At 39.9% G+C, this 18,570-nt stretch overlaps 1 protein-coding gene across 1 annotated transcript in view; it reads right to left on the bottom strand.

Moving 5' to 3' along the window:
- FRAS1 (Fraser extracellular matrix complex subunit 1) overlaps positions 1-18,570 on the bottom strand; it is a 482,654-nt gene that overhangs the window by 127,393 nt on the left and 336,691 nt on the right. Inside the window, exons 30-32 of the mRNA XM_053590633.1 lie at positions 15,608-15,761; positions 8,365-8,543; positions 3,903-4,019 (exon numbers count right to left, since the gene is read on the bottom strand). Coding sequence (XP_053446608.1) covers positions 3,903-4,019; positions 8,365-8,543; positions 15,608-15,761 — 450 coding nt within the window. The remainder of the gene's footprint in view (positions 1-3,902; positions 4,020-8,364; positions 8,544-15,607; positions 15,762-18,570) is intronic.

Raw genomic sequence — 18,570 nt, 5'->3', positions numbered from 1 at the left:
AGGCATGGGACTTTGTTCAGTTTGCCACATTTTAATCTCAAAACCACCATAGTAATGGCAAATTCTCCAAGTATCATGGGATATTTTTAGAAATCTAGATGTGCTCAAAAGAGTCAAGTGATTAAGAAGAGAGAAATTATCACGGACATGGGACTATGGGAAAGGGACCTATTGATATGTTCTAGCTAGGATAACAGACAGTCTATTTTGGAATTTATTGATACTATTTCTCTACTAATGGAATTAGACACTGTGTAGAAAAAGAACTTAATTCTGTGAGGGAAGCAATATTGAGGTTGAGATATATCAAAGTATAATCAATTTTAATATTGGCTATTTTGAATGTTCAATATTTATCAGTTAAACATTGTAAGTAGTAAGAGATGAAACTTCATAGAAATCATTACGAAAGACACTTTATTCAACTAATACGAGGGCTGTTTGTAAACTATGAAAAACAGCACTGACAGGGGTTGGACACCTTCTGGGCAGCCCTCGTGTATCTGTCCTACCGATCCCGAATCCAACTGCTGCTTTCACTGTGGCCACTCTGCTGAGAGCCAGGGTCTCCCTGGGTCACCCCTAGCCTCCTAACTGCTCTCTTGCCTTTCCTTCACCCTACTTCAGCACAGCAGCCAGAGCGATCCCTTTCCAAAGGGCCTTAGAGCCCTGCTCAAAGCAATGGCTTCCCACTTTACTCCAAGTAAAAGCCAAGTCCCTCAGCACCCCATGAGGCCCTACAACGTCTGCTCTCGGCCACACACGCTCCCCGTGTCCCTGAATTCACCCGTCTGCTCCTGAACTCATCATGCTTTCCAGACTTCAGAGATTGGTGGGCACACTCAGAACCTGGCATCGCGCCTCCTCCCCTACCTAAGAGCCACTGCATCTCTAAATCTCTCCCCCGCCTCACTTCCTTCCTTCCTTCCTTTTTCTTTCTCTCTCGCTTTCTTTTCTTCCCTTTCCTTTTTCCTTCCTTCTTTCCCCTTCCCTCCTTCCTTCTTTCTTTCTTTCCATCTGAACCATTTTTAAGGATTAACTGTATGCACATTGCCATACAACAGAGTTCTAGAACTTTTCCATGCTGCAACGGGGAAACTCTACATCCACTGAACAGCCTCTTCTCTGCCTCTGCCCCCTGCCCTGGCAACCACCATCTTCCTTTCTACTTTCCTTGACTACATTCTACTTTATATCTCATCTAAGTAAAATCATGCAATATTTGGCTTTCTGTGACTGACCTTTTCACTTAGTGTAATGTCCTCAAGGTTCATTTATTCATTCATATTGTACCATGTGCCAACATTTCCTTGTTTTTAAAGGCTAAATGACATTACACCGTGTATGTATGTGTGTGTGTGTGTGTGTCCATTTATCTGTTGGTGGACATGTAGATGGCTTCCCCCTCTTGGCTGTTGTGAAGAATGCTACAATGGACGTGTGTGTGCAAATGTCTCTTACCCCTTATCACTGCTGCGTGGGGCTCATGCCACTGCAAGTTCTTGCTCCAGATGACTGCAACAGCCTACTCATCTTCTGTCTACCGCTCATCCAGGATATTCTATACCCACAGCAGAACCATCTTCCTAAACTAATCATTAAAAATCTGATTGTGACTTTTCTTGTTACCAATCCTTCAACACCCTACTTGCCTCAACAGCCTTTCACAACAAAATGGAAACTCCGTCTTGCGGGTCCTCTAGGACCCAACTCTCATTTCTTGTTGCTTTTTTCCCTTAGGGATTTATGCTCCAGCCAGCTGAACTACTTTTAATTCCTCAAATATGTCATGTGCTTCTCTGTCTCCATGTTTTTTCAATTTCTGCTCTTCTTACCTGGGATCAATTTGCCCCAATTTAGTCTAGATCGGTGGTTCTCCAAGGTCGTGATCTGAGAAGCAGCCAAGGTCATCACCTGGGAACCTGTCAGGTATGTAAATTTTTGCCTGATACCAGACCTCCTGAATTAGAGAATCCCAGAGCAGGTTCTAGAGCTCCATGTCTTAACCAACCCTATAGGTGATTCTAATGCAGGCTTACATTTGAGAGCCCTGAACTCTGGTGACCTCCAAGTCACCTCCTTGGGGAAGCCTTCCCTAGCCCTTTCCCATTCCCTTTTGGGTCAGGTGTCCCCTTTGCTCCCCATGACTGCTCCGCTGTAGCATTTATCACTGGATCATCCTTGCATAACTATTTGCTTGGCTCCTCTTTTAGACTCAATGTTCCTTGAGAACAGAGACTGTGTTTTATGGTCATTGACTCTCCAATGTCTTCCACAGCACTTGGCATAAATTAGAGGCTCAAAAGTGTTTACATAGGAGTGATTGACTAACAGGGAGGCAGACCTTTCATTGATAAATGAATATACTATATAGGTATTATCATGTATTCACAATGCATTATATTTACCAAATATGTGCAAAAATTGTGGGCTTAGATGAGTCTAAATTACTGAATTGAGAATATGTTTTTGTCACAGATTATAAGTATGTCCTATGGTAATGGCCCTAATTAATGTCAAAAGAAATATACACTGTGTATAGTTTCAGAAATGTAAAAGTAGGCTAATCATGTTTTATAGTCAACTAACTTTTGAGATATCCTGAGTTTCAACCAGACAGACCTAATTTGAAAACATGCAACGTAAGCTCCTAATGGTTAAGTGACTTGAAAAGCCTCTTCAGAGGTCCACACAGCAAAGTGGGCACAACACTGTCTTCATAGCTCCTGGCCCATTTTTCCCTCTAAACTCAAAATAAGTTGAGTTGCATTAGCATTTGGCAAGTATGTGTGTGCGCATTTTTCTTTACAGTTTAGAGAAAATCCTGATCCAAGTTCCTCCAGTCAGAGTGATGAATTATAGACTTTACGGTGCTGCTGAATTATGATTTCTCTAAATTATGGTTTACAGTAGAAATGCCGATACTAGCTAGTCATTAAAACCTTTTTATTTTCCCCTTTATGTCTCTGTCAGGCCCCAGCCCCATAATTTCTAAAACTAGAGCTGCTTTCTTTGTGTGGCTCCGGGCTGATGCCCTACTTTGGAGTGTAATTAGGCGGGCGCTAACTAAAATGTGCACCCACAGTGGGTAATTTACAAGATCTTGCGTGCCGTGGCTCTGTGTGCATGAGGGCTACTGGTCTTACATCTCCCCCAGAGAGAGGGCTACAGTGGAGCTGCTGATTGTCCGAACTAAGCTTCGAGTACTAATGTAGTTGACATCTTGCTCCACACTCCTGCCCCCGGCGCACGGGCCTTCCGTGATCTAGCAGCACGACCTACATCCTCCTCCTCGCCAAGCCTTCGTGTTCCTCTAGTTTCACCAGAGTGTCTGCAATTTCCCAGTAGTCACCATCTCTCACCGTTGGGTCTTCCTATGTGCTCTTTGTACCCAGGGCAGTGCCTTCTGCCATCACATCCCGGTTCTTCCCAACTCACTCCCAAGTTTCCTCTAGGATAATTGCTACTTATCTTCTGGATTCAGCACTGAGGCACCTTCTCTGGGAAGCTTTTGCAGCAGGAAGCTGCTAATCAGGTGTCTAAAAAATGGAGTAACAGTTTCTGGCTGAACAATTATACCCAGATGGTGTCCATTCCATGGACAAAAGCCTGAAACGTCCTCTCAGTACTCACAGAGAGGCTCTGGGACTGTCTGGGATAACACAGAAAGGGCATCAGCAATGAATAGAAAGTTAAGACGGATTCCACATAACCTTACTTTCTCTCTGGGAATTTTCTTTTTCAAGTGAGAAATGTGTTCACGGACTGGTGCTTGTTGGCTCCAGAGCGTGTGCTGTTCTGGCCAGGTTTCTACTACCTACACACCAGGGCGCTGCACCAAATCCTATCAGCGTGCCCTGGGCCTCCTCACGCAGAAGCCCCGTGGCCTCCCACTCACTCACAGTCATGTGGAGGGATGCCTCCAGAGAGAGTTTCTGTGCTTTAGGCGTCTGTGGCAGGATGGCGATGTTGAATACACGGCTCTCCAGGCGGGTCTGGACATCTGCAGCACTGGACACCTGAAAAGTAAAGCCTGCTGAGTCTCTCACCTTCTGGTGGGCAGGGCATACTGGTGCGTGTTTTTACTTTTTCCCCTTTTAACTGTCTTTGAACTCTACATGTGCCTGCATTACAGCTGTCATTCTGCTCTTCAGAGTTGAGGAATAATCTATTTATGATTATTAAAAAGATACATAATCATTTTAGGCAATGCTGAAAATACAGGAAAGTATAAATAAGAAAGAAAAAATATTCTAGAATTTCACTACTTAGAAACAGTGATGATTAATATATTGATGAATTTCAGTTTAATCTTTTTTCCATGCAGATGTATCAAATTTTGTATACAATCATATATTCTAATTATTTTACTTACCAATACTATGCAATTTTGTTATTAGTCTTGAAAATATAATTTTTGATGGCTATATATTACCTTATTGTGAGTATGTAACATAATAATTTTTATTCCATTTTCTTCATTTTTATTCAGCTCTGGTAAATGACAAGTAAATGACACATCTCGGCCTCATGATTGCACGGCAAGATTAATAACATTTATAATTTGGGTCATGGTCATAAAAATCAACTTTTTCCTGCTTTGACAATACTGAAAAATGATGCTTTTCTCATGCAGTTTCTGTCTTTCCATCAGAGATACTGACTTTCCCATAAGCCATCCTCTTTCTGTTGTTTACTCCCCCTTAGTCTTGTCTCAAGAATTGCTAACCCCGGGTGGCCATGTGCAGTTGCATTAATTCCTTACAACAAGGGTAAGGTTCTATAAATTCTGAGAAAGAAGGCAGGCATACAACCAGGAAAACTGTCTTTTTCGGCCTTATCTTTATATATCAGGTGCCTGAGATCAAGTCTCAGAATTGTGTTTTCAAGGAAACATCAGATTGATACAAATAATCTTTACCAATAATGTATTCCGCTGATCATCTATCACGGGCTCAGCACTGTACTCTCTAATTTTCAAAGGTAATCTTAATACTCACAAAATAGATAGTATCCCCTTTTTTACAGATAAGGAAACTGAAGGTCAAAATGTTTAAGCGGCATGTCAAAGTCACAAACCAGTAAGTGGCAGCACTTAGCCAGGTCAATCTGGTTCATGATCTTGCCACTGACAGCATGACTCAAGTTGGCAGCCTTGTGAAATTAGGAAGGGGGAATCTACAAGGTGTCCGTACTCTCCTATCTCATGAAGAAGGAACAGAACGCTGGGCAGGTGGTGAAATGTGGTCATATTGCTTGCAAGTGAATCAGTCCGTGAGACTGTGTCAATATAATCTGAATATATCAAAACCAGGCTTCCATGGGTGGCCCTTCTGGCTCAAAGGGGTAGGGCACTGGCCCCATATGCCGGAGGTGGTGGGTTCAAACCCAGCCCCGGCCAGAAACTGCAAAAAAAAAAGAAGAAACCAGGCTTCCTTCTCACACCAGACATGACTACCAGGGTGCAGGCTTCCTTCTCACTGTGCCATGCTCTGTTTTTTAATCCCACTTGCATTACCTCGACCCCCAATCTTACATACAAAGTAACAGAAGGGACAAATTGATGGCTCATGACAGCGCATCAACATTAAAATGGAATTAAATCCATGTAATTCATCATATTGTATTTTCTGCTTTAAAGGGAAAAAAGGAAGGGAAGAAAGAAAAGAATCTTTGGAACAGAATCTTTGTTTTAGTTTAAAATTCTTTAGGGACACCAAAATGATGAATTGGAGCAGTTGCTAACCGTTTCATACATCGCTATAGTGCCTGTGTCACTTGAAATCAAAGTAGGAGGTAAGCCCATAAAACAGTGAGACTTTAAGAAAAAACACACCGAAACTTTTATGTCAGGAGAACATAATCCCAGAGAAATGTTTCATATGTGCAATAAAGATACTGTCAGTATTCAAATGCATTTTTTGGAATGCTTTTTTGGATGGAGTTCACAAATTATATAAGAAGGCCAGGCCTCACTTCATAATTATTCTCCATTTTAACAAAAAATAATTATCACTCTTTTTCTTACCAGACCTGATTCTGAATAACTTTTGACTATTTGGCTGTCTTTTTTAATCCACTTCCAAAGGATAAGAATCCTCTCACTACTGAGGATATTCTAAAAGACTAGCCGACATACTTTGAAGGCAAATTCAAATAGGAGTTCTAAACACATTTTGAGAGAAGTGTGTGAAGGCTCTCCAAAGAGAACCACTTTCTAAGTAATAATGTTCAACTGGATATATATATGTGTGTGTGTGTGTGTTTATATATTTATTTTTTGAGATAGTCTCACTCTGTTACCCAGACTAGAGTGTCATAGCATCAGCCTAGCTCACAGCAACCTCAATCTCCTGAGCTCAAGCAATCCATCTGCCTCAGCCTCCCAAATAGCTGGGACTACAGGCACCACCACAACACTCCATTAATTTTTCTATTTTTAGTAGAGACAGGGTCTTGCTCATGCTCAGGCTGATCTTGAACTCCTGAGCTCAAGTGATCCTCCTGCCTCAGTCTCTAACAGTGTTAGGATTATAGGTGTGAGCCATCATGTCCAGCTATCAACTGGATACATTAAACTCCAGTGAGCTTTTTTATAAGTTGGTAACTTTTACTACTTTCTTTTTTATTATTTTATCTTGTTTACTTTTAGTACTTAGTCACCAAGTTGCAAAAGCCTCAAATGTCATTTTGAGCAGGTCTTAGAATGCCCTTCTGGGGCAATGTTCTATATTGATAACATTCCTCCTCCTGACGTCTAGGGAGATAGAATCTCTCTCCTAATTGAGGTCTTTGCCTCTATTCTGACTCACTCTTTGGTGACCGCTGCAGGCCCCAGGTGCTAAAAATGAAAAGTTAACTTGGGCAATGTCTGCTCACTCACTGGATGTTCAATGTGTTCAGCATCTCATTTTAATGGTTTCCAAATTTATCTCAACCTGCTCTCTGGAAAAGCACATCTTTTGCACAATATAAATTAGTCAGGCAATGAAGATGTACATGCAGGCGTCAGAAGCAGAATGGATGATAATTTTAGCAAGGTGAGCGTTCAGGGTTAGTTTATCCCAACTGGATTCCTAGACAAAGGGAAAGCCCCAGACTCTGAGGAGCTCTGACCCGGCTTTGGCTGATTACCATAAACGTATATATTTTCTCTGGCATGTTTCCACATTTTTCTCTGTATCCATGCTCAAGCATTCTTTCTCATTCATAATTCCTTATTTCTTTGTATTTCTGTTTAATTCTTTATGTCCAAACTGTGCTTGCCAGATGTTTTTCTAATTTTATTGATTGTTTTCAAAGAATCCAGTTTTGTATTCATGTATCATTTCTGGGATTTTATAATTAGCCAATTCTTCTGCCTACCTCTATTAATTTTTTCCTTTTGCTTTCCTTGGGTTTCCCTTGTGGTTCTCTAGCTTCTTGAGTTAAATATTTAGGCCATTTATTTTCATGCTTTCTTGCTCAATAATAAGAGCTTAAGGCCATCAATTTTCTTCTGAATACAATTTTGTCCACATGATTTAAGTTTTGATAAGTGATTTCCTCCTCACCAATATTTTTTAACAGTTTGCTGCTTTTATTTCCTTTAAAGAATTAAAAGAATTTCCTACTAATTACTCAGGAACCATTTTAAATATTTAACGTGGTTTGAATTTTGTTTTTACCTTTTTAATAGCAATTTCTAATTATATTCATAATCACCAAAGAAGGTAACCAGTATAATTTTTTGTTCTTTAATTTATTCAGGGTCTCCTTGCAGTTATGGTATTTGACCAATTTTTGTGAATGGTAATAACAAATCCTTATGCAGTGTTTACCATGTAATAGGCAGTATTATAAATGCTATATTATATATACACACACTCACACGCACACACATACACACACTCAAATCTTCACAATAGTTCTATTTCACAGGCAAGAAAAATGAAGCATAAGGGTTTTTCCCAAGTCATTTACCCAAAGTTGCATAGCAAGTAAGTGGCAGAACTCACACCTGGACCCTCAGAGTTTGGCTGTAAGTCCATGATTTTATAAGATGGTAACTGTCCCAGGAAAATTCACAAAAAGAAGATATGATCGTTTTTCCTCTCTAGAGTACTTTTACATTTTGAAGGAATTCCATATACTCTGGTCATTATGTAGAAATCCTTTTGCTATGGACAACTCTGCTTGTGAAGATACCCAGAGAGCTGAACTAACAGATTTAAACATCTCGCATTTCTAGGAGAGATTTGACTGCAATTTTTAGGAAATTCGCCCACACTTGTTCTGAGCAATTGCGGAGAGTTACTCATGTTGTTTATACAGAAGTGATGGCTTTCATCAGACTTCAGGAGTGTTGGGAGGCAGAGGGGGTACCTGGAAGTGGAAGGCGTCGCTCTGGGCCGGAGCTCCCGAGTGCCTGTACCAGACGATGCCTTCGTTGATGTCCTGCTGGGTGAAGGTGCTGATGGGGGTCGCTGTCCTTCCATCAGGCAGGTGCTGCCCTTCGTCTGTGGGGCTGTCTGCAGGCATATTCATCAGAAGGACCAGCTCCCCTGTGAAGGCATAGGCCACAGTTTGTGAGCGTCCCTGGGAAAAGCAAGTTAGAGTTCCTATCCTTTCCCAATGCTGCTTCTTCCTCTCTTTTTTGAGACAGAGTCTTGTTCTGTCACAGAAGTGGTGTCATCATAGCTTACTGCAAGCTTCTTGCTCAGGCTGGTCTCAAACTCCTGACCCCAAGCAATCCTCCCAGCCCAGCCTCCCGGAGTGCTAAGTTAAAGGCATGAACTACCGCACCTGGCCCTAGCACTTTTTTTTTTTTTTTAAATGAAAAGAAATGATGTACTGTTTAAAATCTTTATCTAAGATGAAAAAAAAGTTAACACAAAATTCAATAGATATCACTGACTTTGTATTTAGACAGAATTTTCAGTCTTTCAGCTAAAAGAACTAAAAGTCATTCAAGGATGGGCGGTGCCTGTGGCTCAGTGGGTAGGGCACTGGCCCCATATACCAAGGGTTTTGGGTTCGAACCCAGGCCCTGGCCAAACTGCAAGAACAACAAAAATACATAAATAAATAAATAAATGTTATTCAAGGGTTAATTCAGTGAAGTTACTGCCTTGTATCTATTAAAATTATATAAGGAGACCCCTATGGTTGTGAATATTGTCATCAAATACTTGAATACTGGGCATTTAGCGAATTCATTTCTACCCACAACTTTTTACATTACAGAAAATGGTTTCCAACCAGAAAATTTTTCTGGTTTCAATAAGAACCATTGAACTTTCATCTAATACAATGAAAAATTAGAAAAATTCAGTAGATATTATTCTTGGTAGAGATCTGTCTAATAACAATAGTACAGGCTGATAACTTAAAAGAGATTCTTCTTTTGCCTTAGTGAGTTTTTTTAAATTAAATCATAGCTGTGTACATTAATGCAATCATGGGGTACAATGTGCTGGTTTTATATAAAATTTGAAATATTTTCATCAAACTGGTTAACATAGCCTTCACGGTATTTTCTTAGTTATTGTGTTAAGACATTTATATTCTACATGTAGTAAATTTCACATGTACCCTTGTAAGATGCACCATACGTGTGGTGTGGTCTTTTAAGTTATCATTCTACAGTCACATATCAAGAAGAAAATTAAGAGATTACATTACTTTTAGTACTTAATTTTATTATCATGGAAGTAGCCTAACAAATACTTTTTTGTTAAAAAAAATAATAATACAGGTTAAATATCCCTTTTCTGAAATGCTTGGGACCAGAAGTGTTTCAGGTATTGGATTTTTTTTAGATTTTAAAATATTTGCATATACATAATGAGGTGTCTTGGGGAGGGGACCCAAGTCTAAACACAAAATTCATTTGTGTTTCATATATACAAATTACCCCAAAGGTTATTTTATAGTGTGTGTATATATATATAATGTATATGTATGTATTTATACATATATTTATTTGTGCATGAAAGAACATTTTGACTGCATTTTAACTGCAACTCCATCACATAAGGTCAAACGTAGAATGTTACATTTTGGCATCATGTTGCACTCAAAATGTTTTGGATTTTGAAGCATTTCAGATTTTGTATTAGGAATGCTCAACATATGATAGCTAACACTGGAAAACACGAGGCAGGCACCACACTATATGCGGTGGTTCAAACGCAGCTCTACCCTTTCAGCCACGTGAGCTTACTTAATCTCTGTTAGTCTTTGTTCTTCAATGGTAAAATAAAAAAAATAGTACATATTTTACAAGGGCTTAAAAAGAATATTGGTCATCTTTACTGGTATTTCTACTTAATCCTTTGAATAATTCTATTATCACCCCCCTTCTACAGATGAAGTTCTCTAGGTACAGAATTCAGTAACTGCTGGTGGTCACACGAATGACTTTGGAGTTTTTGGCCAGGGCTGGGTTTGAACCCACTACCTCCGGTATATGGGGCCAGCGCCCTACTCCTTGAGCCACAGGCGCTACACACACACGAATGACTTTGGATTTGAGCCCAAAGTGCACATTCTGGCTCATGAAGCTCTGTAATCAATGCTCATCCTTTTGTGTACATGACCCAGTATTCACTCTGCTAACCCACTGATCATGTTTTCTCCTCCTTCATCTTTAAACTTTATCAGAAACGAGGCCAGGAAATCTAAATCTCAGCCCTACCCTCACTAGCAATCTGTTTTTACTGCTTATTTTTCACCTAAAGCTACTTTCTTCTTAAAGTGAGATAAAAAATACAGAGGTGTCACAGAAACAATTAAAATTTCACAAGAAGAATGTATCTTCAAGTGAAGACCAAGAAGAAGAATGGATAAACTGCTGAAAACAGAAGTTATATTTTCATGAAAATGTATCTAGCAATAAATCTGAAAGAGCCAACCTTACCACTCTGATAGTTAAAGAAAGATGTGAGTGTGTGTGTGAGAGAGAGACAGAGAGAGAGGGAGAGAGACTATCTATTTTTAAAATGTTCTGGGGGAGGTTACCTAGATCTTAATACACTAGACATATCAGACAATTGATAGCACATTTTCATTACTCTAGAGAAATATGTTTTCTTACTCAAAGCAAACACTCACTCTAACATTTATATGCACTAAATTCAAGTTAAAAATGAGCATAATATCCTGCATGGTAATGAAATACTGAAATAAGAGAAAAACATCACTACTCTTCTTTGCATAATCATGTGTAGAATCAACTCACTTCAGCCTTTTCTTTCTTGTATCACTTCTCATTTGTACCTACGTCAAAAATTTCCATTACCCTGTCTTAAACTGGTTCAACTTCTGCTCCTAAGATGGTTTTAATAAAGTGCTTTTCCTGGATGTGGACTGTTAATGAATGTGAGAAGTGTTGCAAAATATTCTGAAAAGGATTTTCCACCAAAAAAATGTAGAGAGTAGAAAATATCCAAATGCTGATTTCCTAGCTTTTCTGCTTTATAATAGGAAAGCGAAACAGAATCTTCCTAAATGGCCTAATGAAATAAGCCTATTTCCACATAAAAATTACTTCCATGCCATAGGAATGACAGGGTATTGGCTAATTCCATTAATTTCAATTCAATAAGTAGTCACTGAATGGCTGTTAGGTGCTTATTACTGTTCTAAACACTTTAGGGATAGGGGGATTCAAAAATAAACAAGACACAGTTCCTACTCCTAAAGACAAGCCCCCAGATCACTTGGGAGCCCCTGTGAGATCTTTAGTAGGTGAATGGCATGAACCAGTTTATAGCACACAACATGTGATCAGAGTATAGAAAGTACACAGCTTGAAGGTCCTGCTGAGGCAGCTGGACTTTATTCTATAAAAGTGGTGACATTAGTCAACATGTAGGTAGACAGCGTGACCAGCTCTGAAGCCACTGCAAAATCCAGAGGAGAGATGGAGACTTGAACTAAGGCAACAGAGTAAGATTGGGAAAAACAAACAACATGAGAGTTACCGAGGATGTGGAAGCTACGGAGCTTGACAAATGGAACTGTGGAGGATAAGAGAGGAAGCAATCCTTGTAGCACATACCATACCAGCATTCTGTCTGATTCTGTTCCTTTGCAAGGTCAGTGATTTGCAAAAAGGCTAAAGCCCAACTTGAGCCCTTTAAAGTAATGAGGGAGTACAAGGCAAGGGTTCCACAAATCCACATCATCAGGACAGATGGATGTAAGTGGATCCGTGTTAAGTGGGTTTCTGGTTCCCACCACCTTTTTCACTCTTGAATGGTTCCTAAGGACAACATGATTTGATTATTATTAGTAGGGAACTATAGAGACACAGATTTATTTTCACAGGAAGAATTTAATTAAGAGAGTTATAGCAGAAAAGCGTCACAAGAAAGCCTGGGTGGCATTTATCAAGCTGAAATGGAAAACTTTTATCTACTTAAAAACCATTTAATCCAGCACTGTTTTGTTTCATGCTGAATGGAAGTTAAGCTGTTTCTAGGAAATGTGGGGGCTTAATTTTTTTGGCTTTTAATGATCAAGATAAAGGCAGAAAATTTAATACATCAAAAGAGTCAAAGATTTTTAGAGATGAAAAGGACTTAGAAATTATCTAATTTAAGATAAGGAGTTGAAAATATGATCAGAGGAAACGTTAATGACAAATGGAAAAAGAGTAACTAACAGTGGAAAAATCCAGCAGGCACCACTTTAACCAAGAGACCAAAGTCAACATCACAGTAATGAGACACAGTGACGTTCTGTACCCTTGATGAGAGAAAGCTGAAAAAAAGGCACGACCTTAATCTAATCATGAGAAACCATCGGACAAACAAATTGAGTGACTTTCTACAAATGTCTCAACAGTTTCAAGGTCATAAAAGACAAAGGCTGAGGCAGTGAAACAGAGTGGAGGAAAGTAAGGAACCATGACAATTAAGTGTAAGCTGGGATCTCAGATCAGATGAGAAAAAGAGCATTCGTGGGATACCCGGTGCAATTTGAATGAGGTGTATGGATTAATTAATTGCATCAATGTTAATTTCTAGGGTTGGATAAATATTCTGTAGCTATAGTTATGTAAAACATTAACATTAGGGGAAGCTAATGTTAGGGTAAAGGGTATTCAAGAGCTCATTGTACTATTTTTTGCAACTTTTCAGTAAGTCTAAAATTATTTTAAAATAAAAAGTTAAAAGAAACCTATAGTCCAAGATAGCTCACTTGCCTTCCTCCAGGTTACACTGCTTTAATAAAGCGACCTCAGCTAGACTGGCTGTTTTATCCTCATAATAACAATTCTTGATTAGGTTGTAGTTTTCAACGTCTTTGTGGACATTAGAATTATTTTTAAATTATATAAAACATATTTTGTTAACCTCACTATAGAAAATATAAATTTAAAAAATTGGGGGTGATGCCTGTGGCTCAAAGGAGCAGTGTTCTGGCCCCATATACCGGAGGTGGTGAGTTCAAACCCAGCCCTGGCCAAAAAGAAAATCGGATAGCCCAGAAGCAAGCCAAGCCTTCTTGCTCTCCTATGTACTGTAACCACATGAGGTTTTACTTTTAATAAATATAATTTTTATTTTTAGATGATCAATTTATTTATTTTTTAAGAATTTACCTGTTCCTTTATTTTTATATGATTTTATTATTTCTTACAGTTTTAATTGCTTCTTTTGTGTATTTAGATCATTTTAATATGCTTATCTCGTAGTTTTTATAAGATTATTACTTACTTGAAATTCTTAGGGTTTTAATCTTGTTTGTTTGGTTATAGTAGCGTGCATTGTTTCCTCAGAGGTTCTGTAATTTTATTTTATCATTTATTTACTTTTTTGAGACAGAGTCTCACTTTGTTGCCCTGGGTAGAGTGCTGTAGCGTCATAGCTCACAGCAACTCAGTGGTTCTCAACCTTCCTAATGCCACAGCCCTTTAGTACAGTTCTGTGGTCACAACACACTCTTGGACACAAGCGATTCTCTTGCCTCAGTCTCCCAAGTAGCTGGGACTACAGGCACCCACCACAATGCCTGGCTATTTTTAGAGGTGGGGTCTTGCTGTGGCTCAGGCTGGTCTTGAACCTGTGAGCTCAGGCAATCCACCCACCTAGGCCTCGTAGAGTGCTGAGATTACAGGCATGAGTCACCACGCATGGTGAGGTTCTGTAATTTTACATTCTGAGTTAATCCGCAGTGGCCTTCTCTGGAAATCCTTGTGGCCTGTTGTTGAGGGTGGGCCTTGTGTAGTAGTTTCTATGAAGAACTGAAGAAGTATCATTGGTCTGGGACTAACTTTTATACAGGTGGCCATAAAGTTCATGTGCAATTTTAAATTGCATACAAACTTTATGGCCACCCTGTATTAATGCCATGTCTCAGCTTTGGGTTTCTTGGATAAGGCATATAGTGTAATTTAACCCCAGATCTGCAAGAGAAATAGGCTTGAAGTTCTTTTTTTTTTTTTTTTTATTTTGTAGAGACAGAGTCTCACTGTACCTAGGAGAGCAAGAAGACTTGGCTCACTGTACCGCCCTCGGTAGAGTGCCGTGGCGTCACACGGCTCACAGCAACCTCAAACTCTTGGGCTTACGCAATTCTCTTGCCTCAGCCTCCCAAGTAGCTGGGACTACAGGCGCCCGCCACAACGCCCGGCTATTTTTTGGTTGCAGTTTGGCCGGGGCTGGGTTTGAACCCGCCACCCTCGGCATATGGGGCCGGCGCCCTACTCACTGAGCCACAGGCGCCGCCCAGGCTTGAAGTTCTTAATTCTCAACAGACTTTCTGCTCCACTCTGAGCCTGGGAAACACAGGCAGAGTTTTCTGCAATCTCTCTGTGCTGATGAACTTCCTATTTTCTATTCTGTTCCTCTAATTGAAGGTGTGTCCTTCCAGAGTCCTGATTTCATGCAAGATCTTAATTCCAAAGGCCTATCCAGGCACAAGCATGAAGTCTCCCCAAGCCCCCTGGGCCACTGAGACACACACGGCCCCTGTCAGGGAGCGATGTCATTAGCTCACACTCAGACTGATGTTCAGTGCCCTCTTTGCTGCTGGTATCTGGAGATGTCTCTCTATTTTTGGAAGGTCAGCTATGAGCACCTTATAGCTGTTGCTATATTTTATCCAGCATTTCTAGGTGGTGAAAATGGGAAATTTCTCAGGTTACCACACATCTTACTACCTTGCTGGAAGTAGGAGTAACAACAGCGAACAATGAAAATGTCTTTGTGTATTTTTGAAAACATCTCATCAAGAAGAATTCTAATAATATTCTGAAAGGGATACCAGATGGAGTTTGAGAGCCTGACCTTTGAAATTAAACTGACATATATTAGCTAGGTGACTTTTAGCAAGCTGCTTTTAACCCACATTTCTCATCTGCAAAATGAAGCTGTTCTGAAACCCAAATTAAATTGTAGGTGTTATAAATGTGTTTATAAAACTTAGTATACTACCTAGGGAATGTGTATGGTGTGACAGCTATCATGATTAATCTATTTTTAGAGGGGATGTGTAAAGTGTCAGAAAACTCAGTTCATTAGAATTGCAACCTTGCTGCCTGGCAATATACAAAGCAAACCCTAGACTGCTGAATGCAAAGGTGAAATTGTGCCCAAGGCGGGAAAAAAAGAGTTACCAAACTTGGGGTGGTCTTGTGTAATCTCATAGATGATTTCTTCAGCACTGGCCCCGGGGGCTTCAGCCTGTAAGATTCTGTTGGTGATCTGCAGCATGCCGCCTTCTGGAACCCACACCATTGAATTAGCCACAAGCCGAAGACTTCTGTCATCCTAGAATAAGGATAAAGTACAAAATTAGGACCAAGCAAAACAAGGAAATATCAACCTTACAAGCATAAGCCACCAGGTTCTATTCTTCCTAAAGATCATGTAATATGAGAGAGAGAGGCACAGCTCTACTATGGGCTGTGTGTGTTATTACCTGCAGATGTGTGCATGCTGATCTCTTTATTCACATATGTATAGATCCTACTTTTATTTTAGTTTATCGTGAACAAATTACTGATGCCATTTAGGAAAATTAAGTCCTTTCATTTCTTTCTTTCATCTCTCCTTTGACCTGTCCTTCTAGCCTCTCCCTCCCCCCGTATTCAGGAATTATTCATAAAGCACCTAGCATCAGCCAACTCCTCTGCTAGGGGCCTGAGAGATACAAGGCTGTCTGAAGCAAAACTTTGACTTCAACTCTGGCTAGAACTTACAGGCCAGGGGGAGACACAGACACACAAATAATTAGGATGCTTCGCAAGCGATGCGCTATAAGAAGCTTGAGCAGAGAGCTGTGGGAGGATATGGAAGGAAGCCTCAGGAAAATTTTCCTAGGAAAATATCGTTTCATTCTTGAATAACAAAAAAACGGGCTTTCTAAGAAGAAAAGTGGTGAAACAGATTCTAGACAGAGGGGCCCAGCCTAAGCAAAGGCAAAAATGTGAGACAATGTCCTGTGTGTGTTTAGTAAAATGTCTAAGCATCTGGTGCTCTTAGAGTTTAAGGAGCCAGAGGAGGGTATTAATGAAAGGTGATGCTGTCTTACAGAACGTTAGTAGGAAGTAGAAGCTATGCTAAAAGTCTCCATGTATTTGTAGGCCATAGAAAGCTAACAGTCTCCAGGGAAGGAAATGGGATGATCAGATAGAGGTTTTAGAAAGACAAACTTCAACAGCAAGAGCCAGAGTTGACTAGCACTGGGATAATCTAGAGGTACAGAAAACACTTAATAAACTTCTTATAATGGCTCAGGGGAGAGAAGGTGAGGGCCTGTGACAGGATAATTACAGTGGAAAATTCAATGGTAAATCCACAGAAACAGATTCCAGAAGTACTACGGAAGCTGAATTGACAGGATCTGATGGTCAATGAGAAATGAAGCAACAACAGTTACGTGTGACAGGCTGGAAGAAATCACCTATTTAATACTCCTGACAAGGCAAACATTTTAATTGCTAAAGGTAAAATCGTGGAAAAGTGTCCCCATTCCTGCTTTACAAGGTACACACCCAAGTCTTGCAAGGCCTCTTAATTGGCATTTTCCATAAAATGGGATTAGTGAGGCCGCCAGTGTTCAGTTTCTTTTTATGTTTCAAAAATTAGTAAATCTGATATTCTAAAATAGGACATTTCAGAAGAGAGAGTTTTCTAAATTATTATTACTTTCAAATATGCCAATAAACAGAACAGAGCAAACTGTACTGTCAGGAGAATATTCAACAAGAGAAAAAACAACAACCATTCTTTTGCAGTCATATGGTACTTGACCATTTCCTCTCTAAGAAGGCAGGCATGGCTATTGTCACCACATACTCTGGGAAACTGAGTCAAACGGTGCCCATGAGAACAGCAGAAAAGGCACTTTATATCCTTTCAGAGAATTTGCTTCTTTCATAACTGATATAGCATATTATTTATAAAACATCAAAAACGTGCCCCCAAATGTTCATGTGATCAAGCAGAATACTGGAGGAAAGACTTTATTAACTCTGATAGTGTTATATATACACCATGATATACTTGGCCTAGGTTTCTTAATTGTTAGGAATATTTCCAATAGCAGCAGCCAAGTTAATTTTGATTTTGGTTACGGAGATCACTTATATGCCACCAAACACATTACTGAATTGAGTAGGGACTGTAGATTTTCATATTCCAACCAAGTGAGTATTACGACCTGAGTGTACACATCCAGATGGCTCTCCTATTACATCTCTCTCCTGACTATATTCTATAAGTACAATTTTCTATGATTCCTGTGTTTAAGAGTAACTTTTTAAGAGACAGTAAACTTTATGATTTGGTGCTCAGAGACCAGCAGCTCCTGGAAGCTTATTAAGAAGTTCAGAATCTCAGGTCTCATCACAAACATTCTGAATCAGACCTTCTGAGTTAGAATCTGCATTCTTTTTAAGAGATACTCAGGGGTGGCGCCTGTGGCTCAGTGAGTAGGGCACCGGCCCTATATACTGAGGGTGGCGGGTTCAAACCCAGCCCCGGTTGAACTACAACCAAAAAATAGCCGGGCATTGTAGCAGGCGCCTGTAGTCCCAGCTGCTAGGGAGGCTGAGGCAGGAGAATCGCTGAAGCCCAAGAGTTAGAGGTTGCTTTGAGTCCTGTGACATCATGGCACTCTACTGAAGGTGGTAAAGTGAGACTCTGTCTCTACAAAAAAAAAAAAATAAATAAATAAATAAAATAAATAAAAGATACTCAGGAGCTGTACTAAAGTATAAGAAACATGGCCCAGGATAGAGATCACAATGGTTCTAGAGTGGTTCTCCAGAAAGTTCATGGATGGGCCTTGTAGAAGGATAATACATGCTTCCATTTTTGAATTATTTGTTTACTGTAATTAAGAAGAAACAGATGACATTGATTATTTAAAGAAAAATTATAATTTTGGAAGATCAGCAAGATGGCAAAATAGGAGGCTCCAGCTCTCAATCCCCACAGAAACATTAATGTTAAAAACCACCTACAGAGGCGGAGCAAGATGGCGGCCAAGTAACAGCTTCCTTGCATCTGGGCACCGTGAGTCTGGGGAGATAGGACTCCAGGCATCTCTGGCTGGTGGGATCTGCCTATCATC

Source organism: Nycticebus coucang, chromosome 1, assembly GCF_027406575.1.
Source record: "Nycticebus coucang isolate mNycCou1 chromosome 1, mNycCou1.pri, whole genome shotgun sequence".
NCBI classification, from domain to species: Eukaryota; Metazoa; Chordata; class Mammalia; order Primates; family Lorisidae; genus Nycticebus; species Nycticebus coucang.
This window is presented reverse-complemented; position numbering and strand designations above follow the sequence as displayed.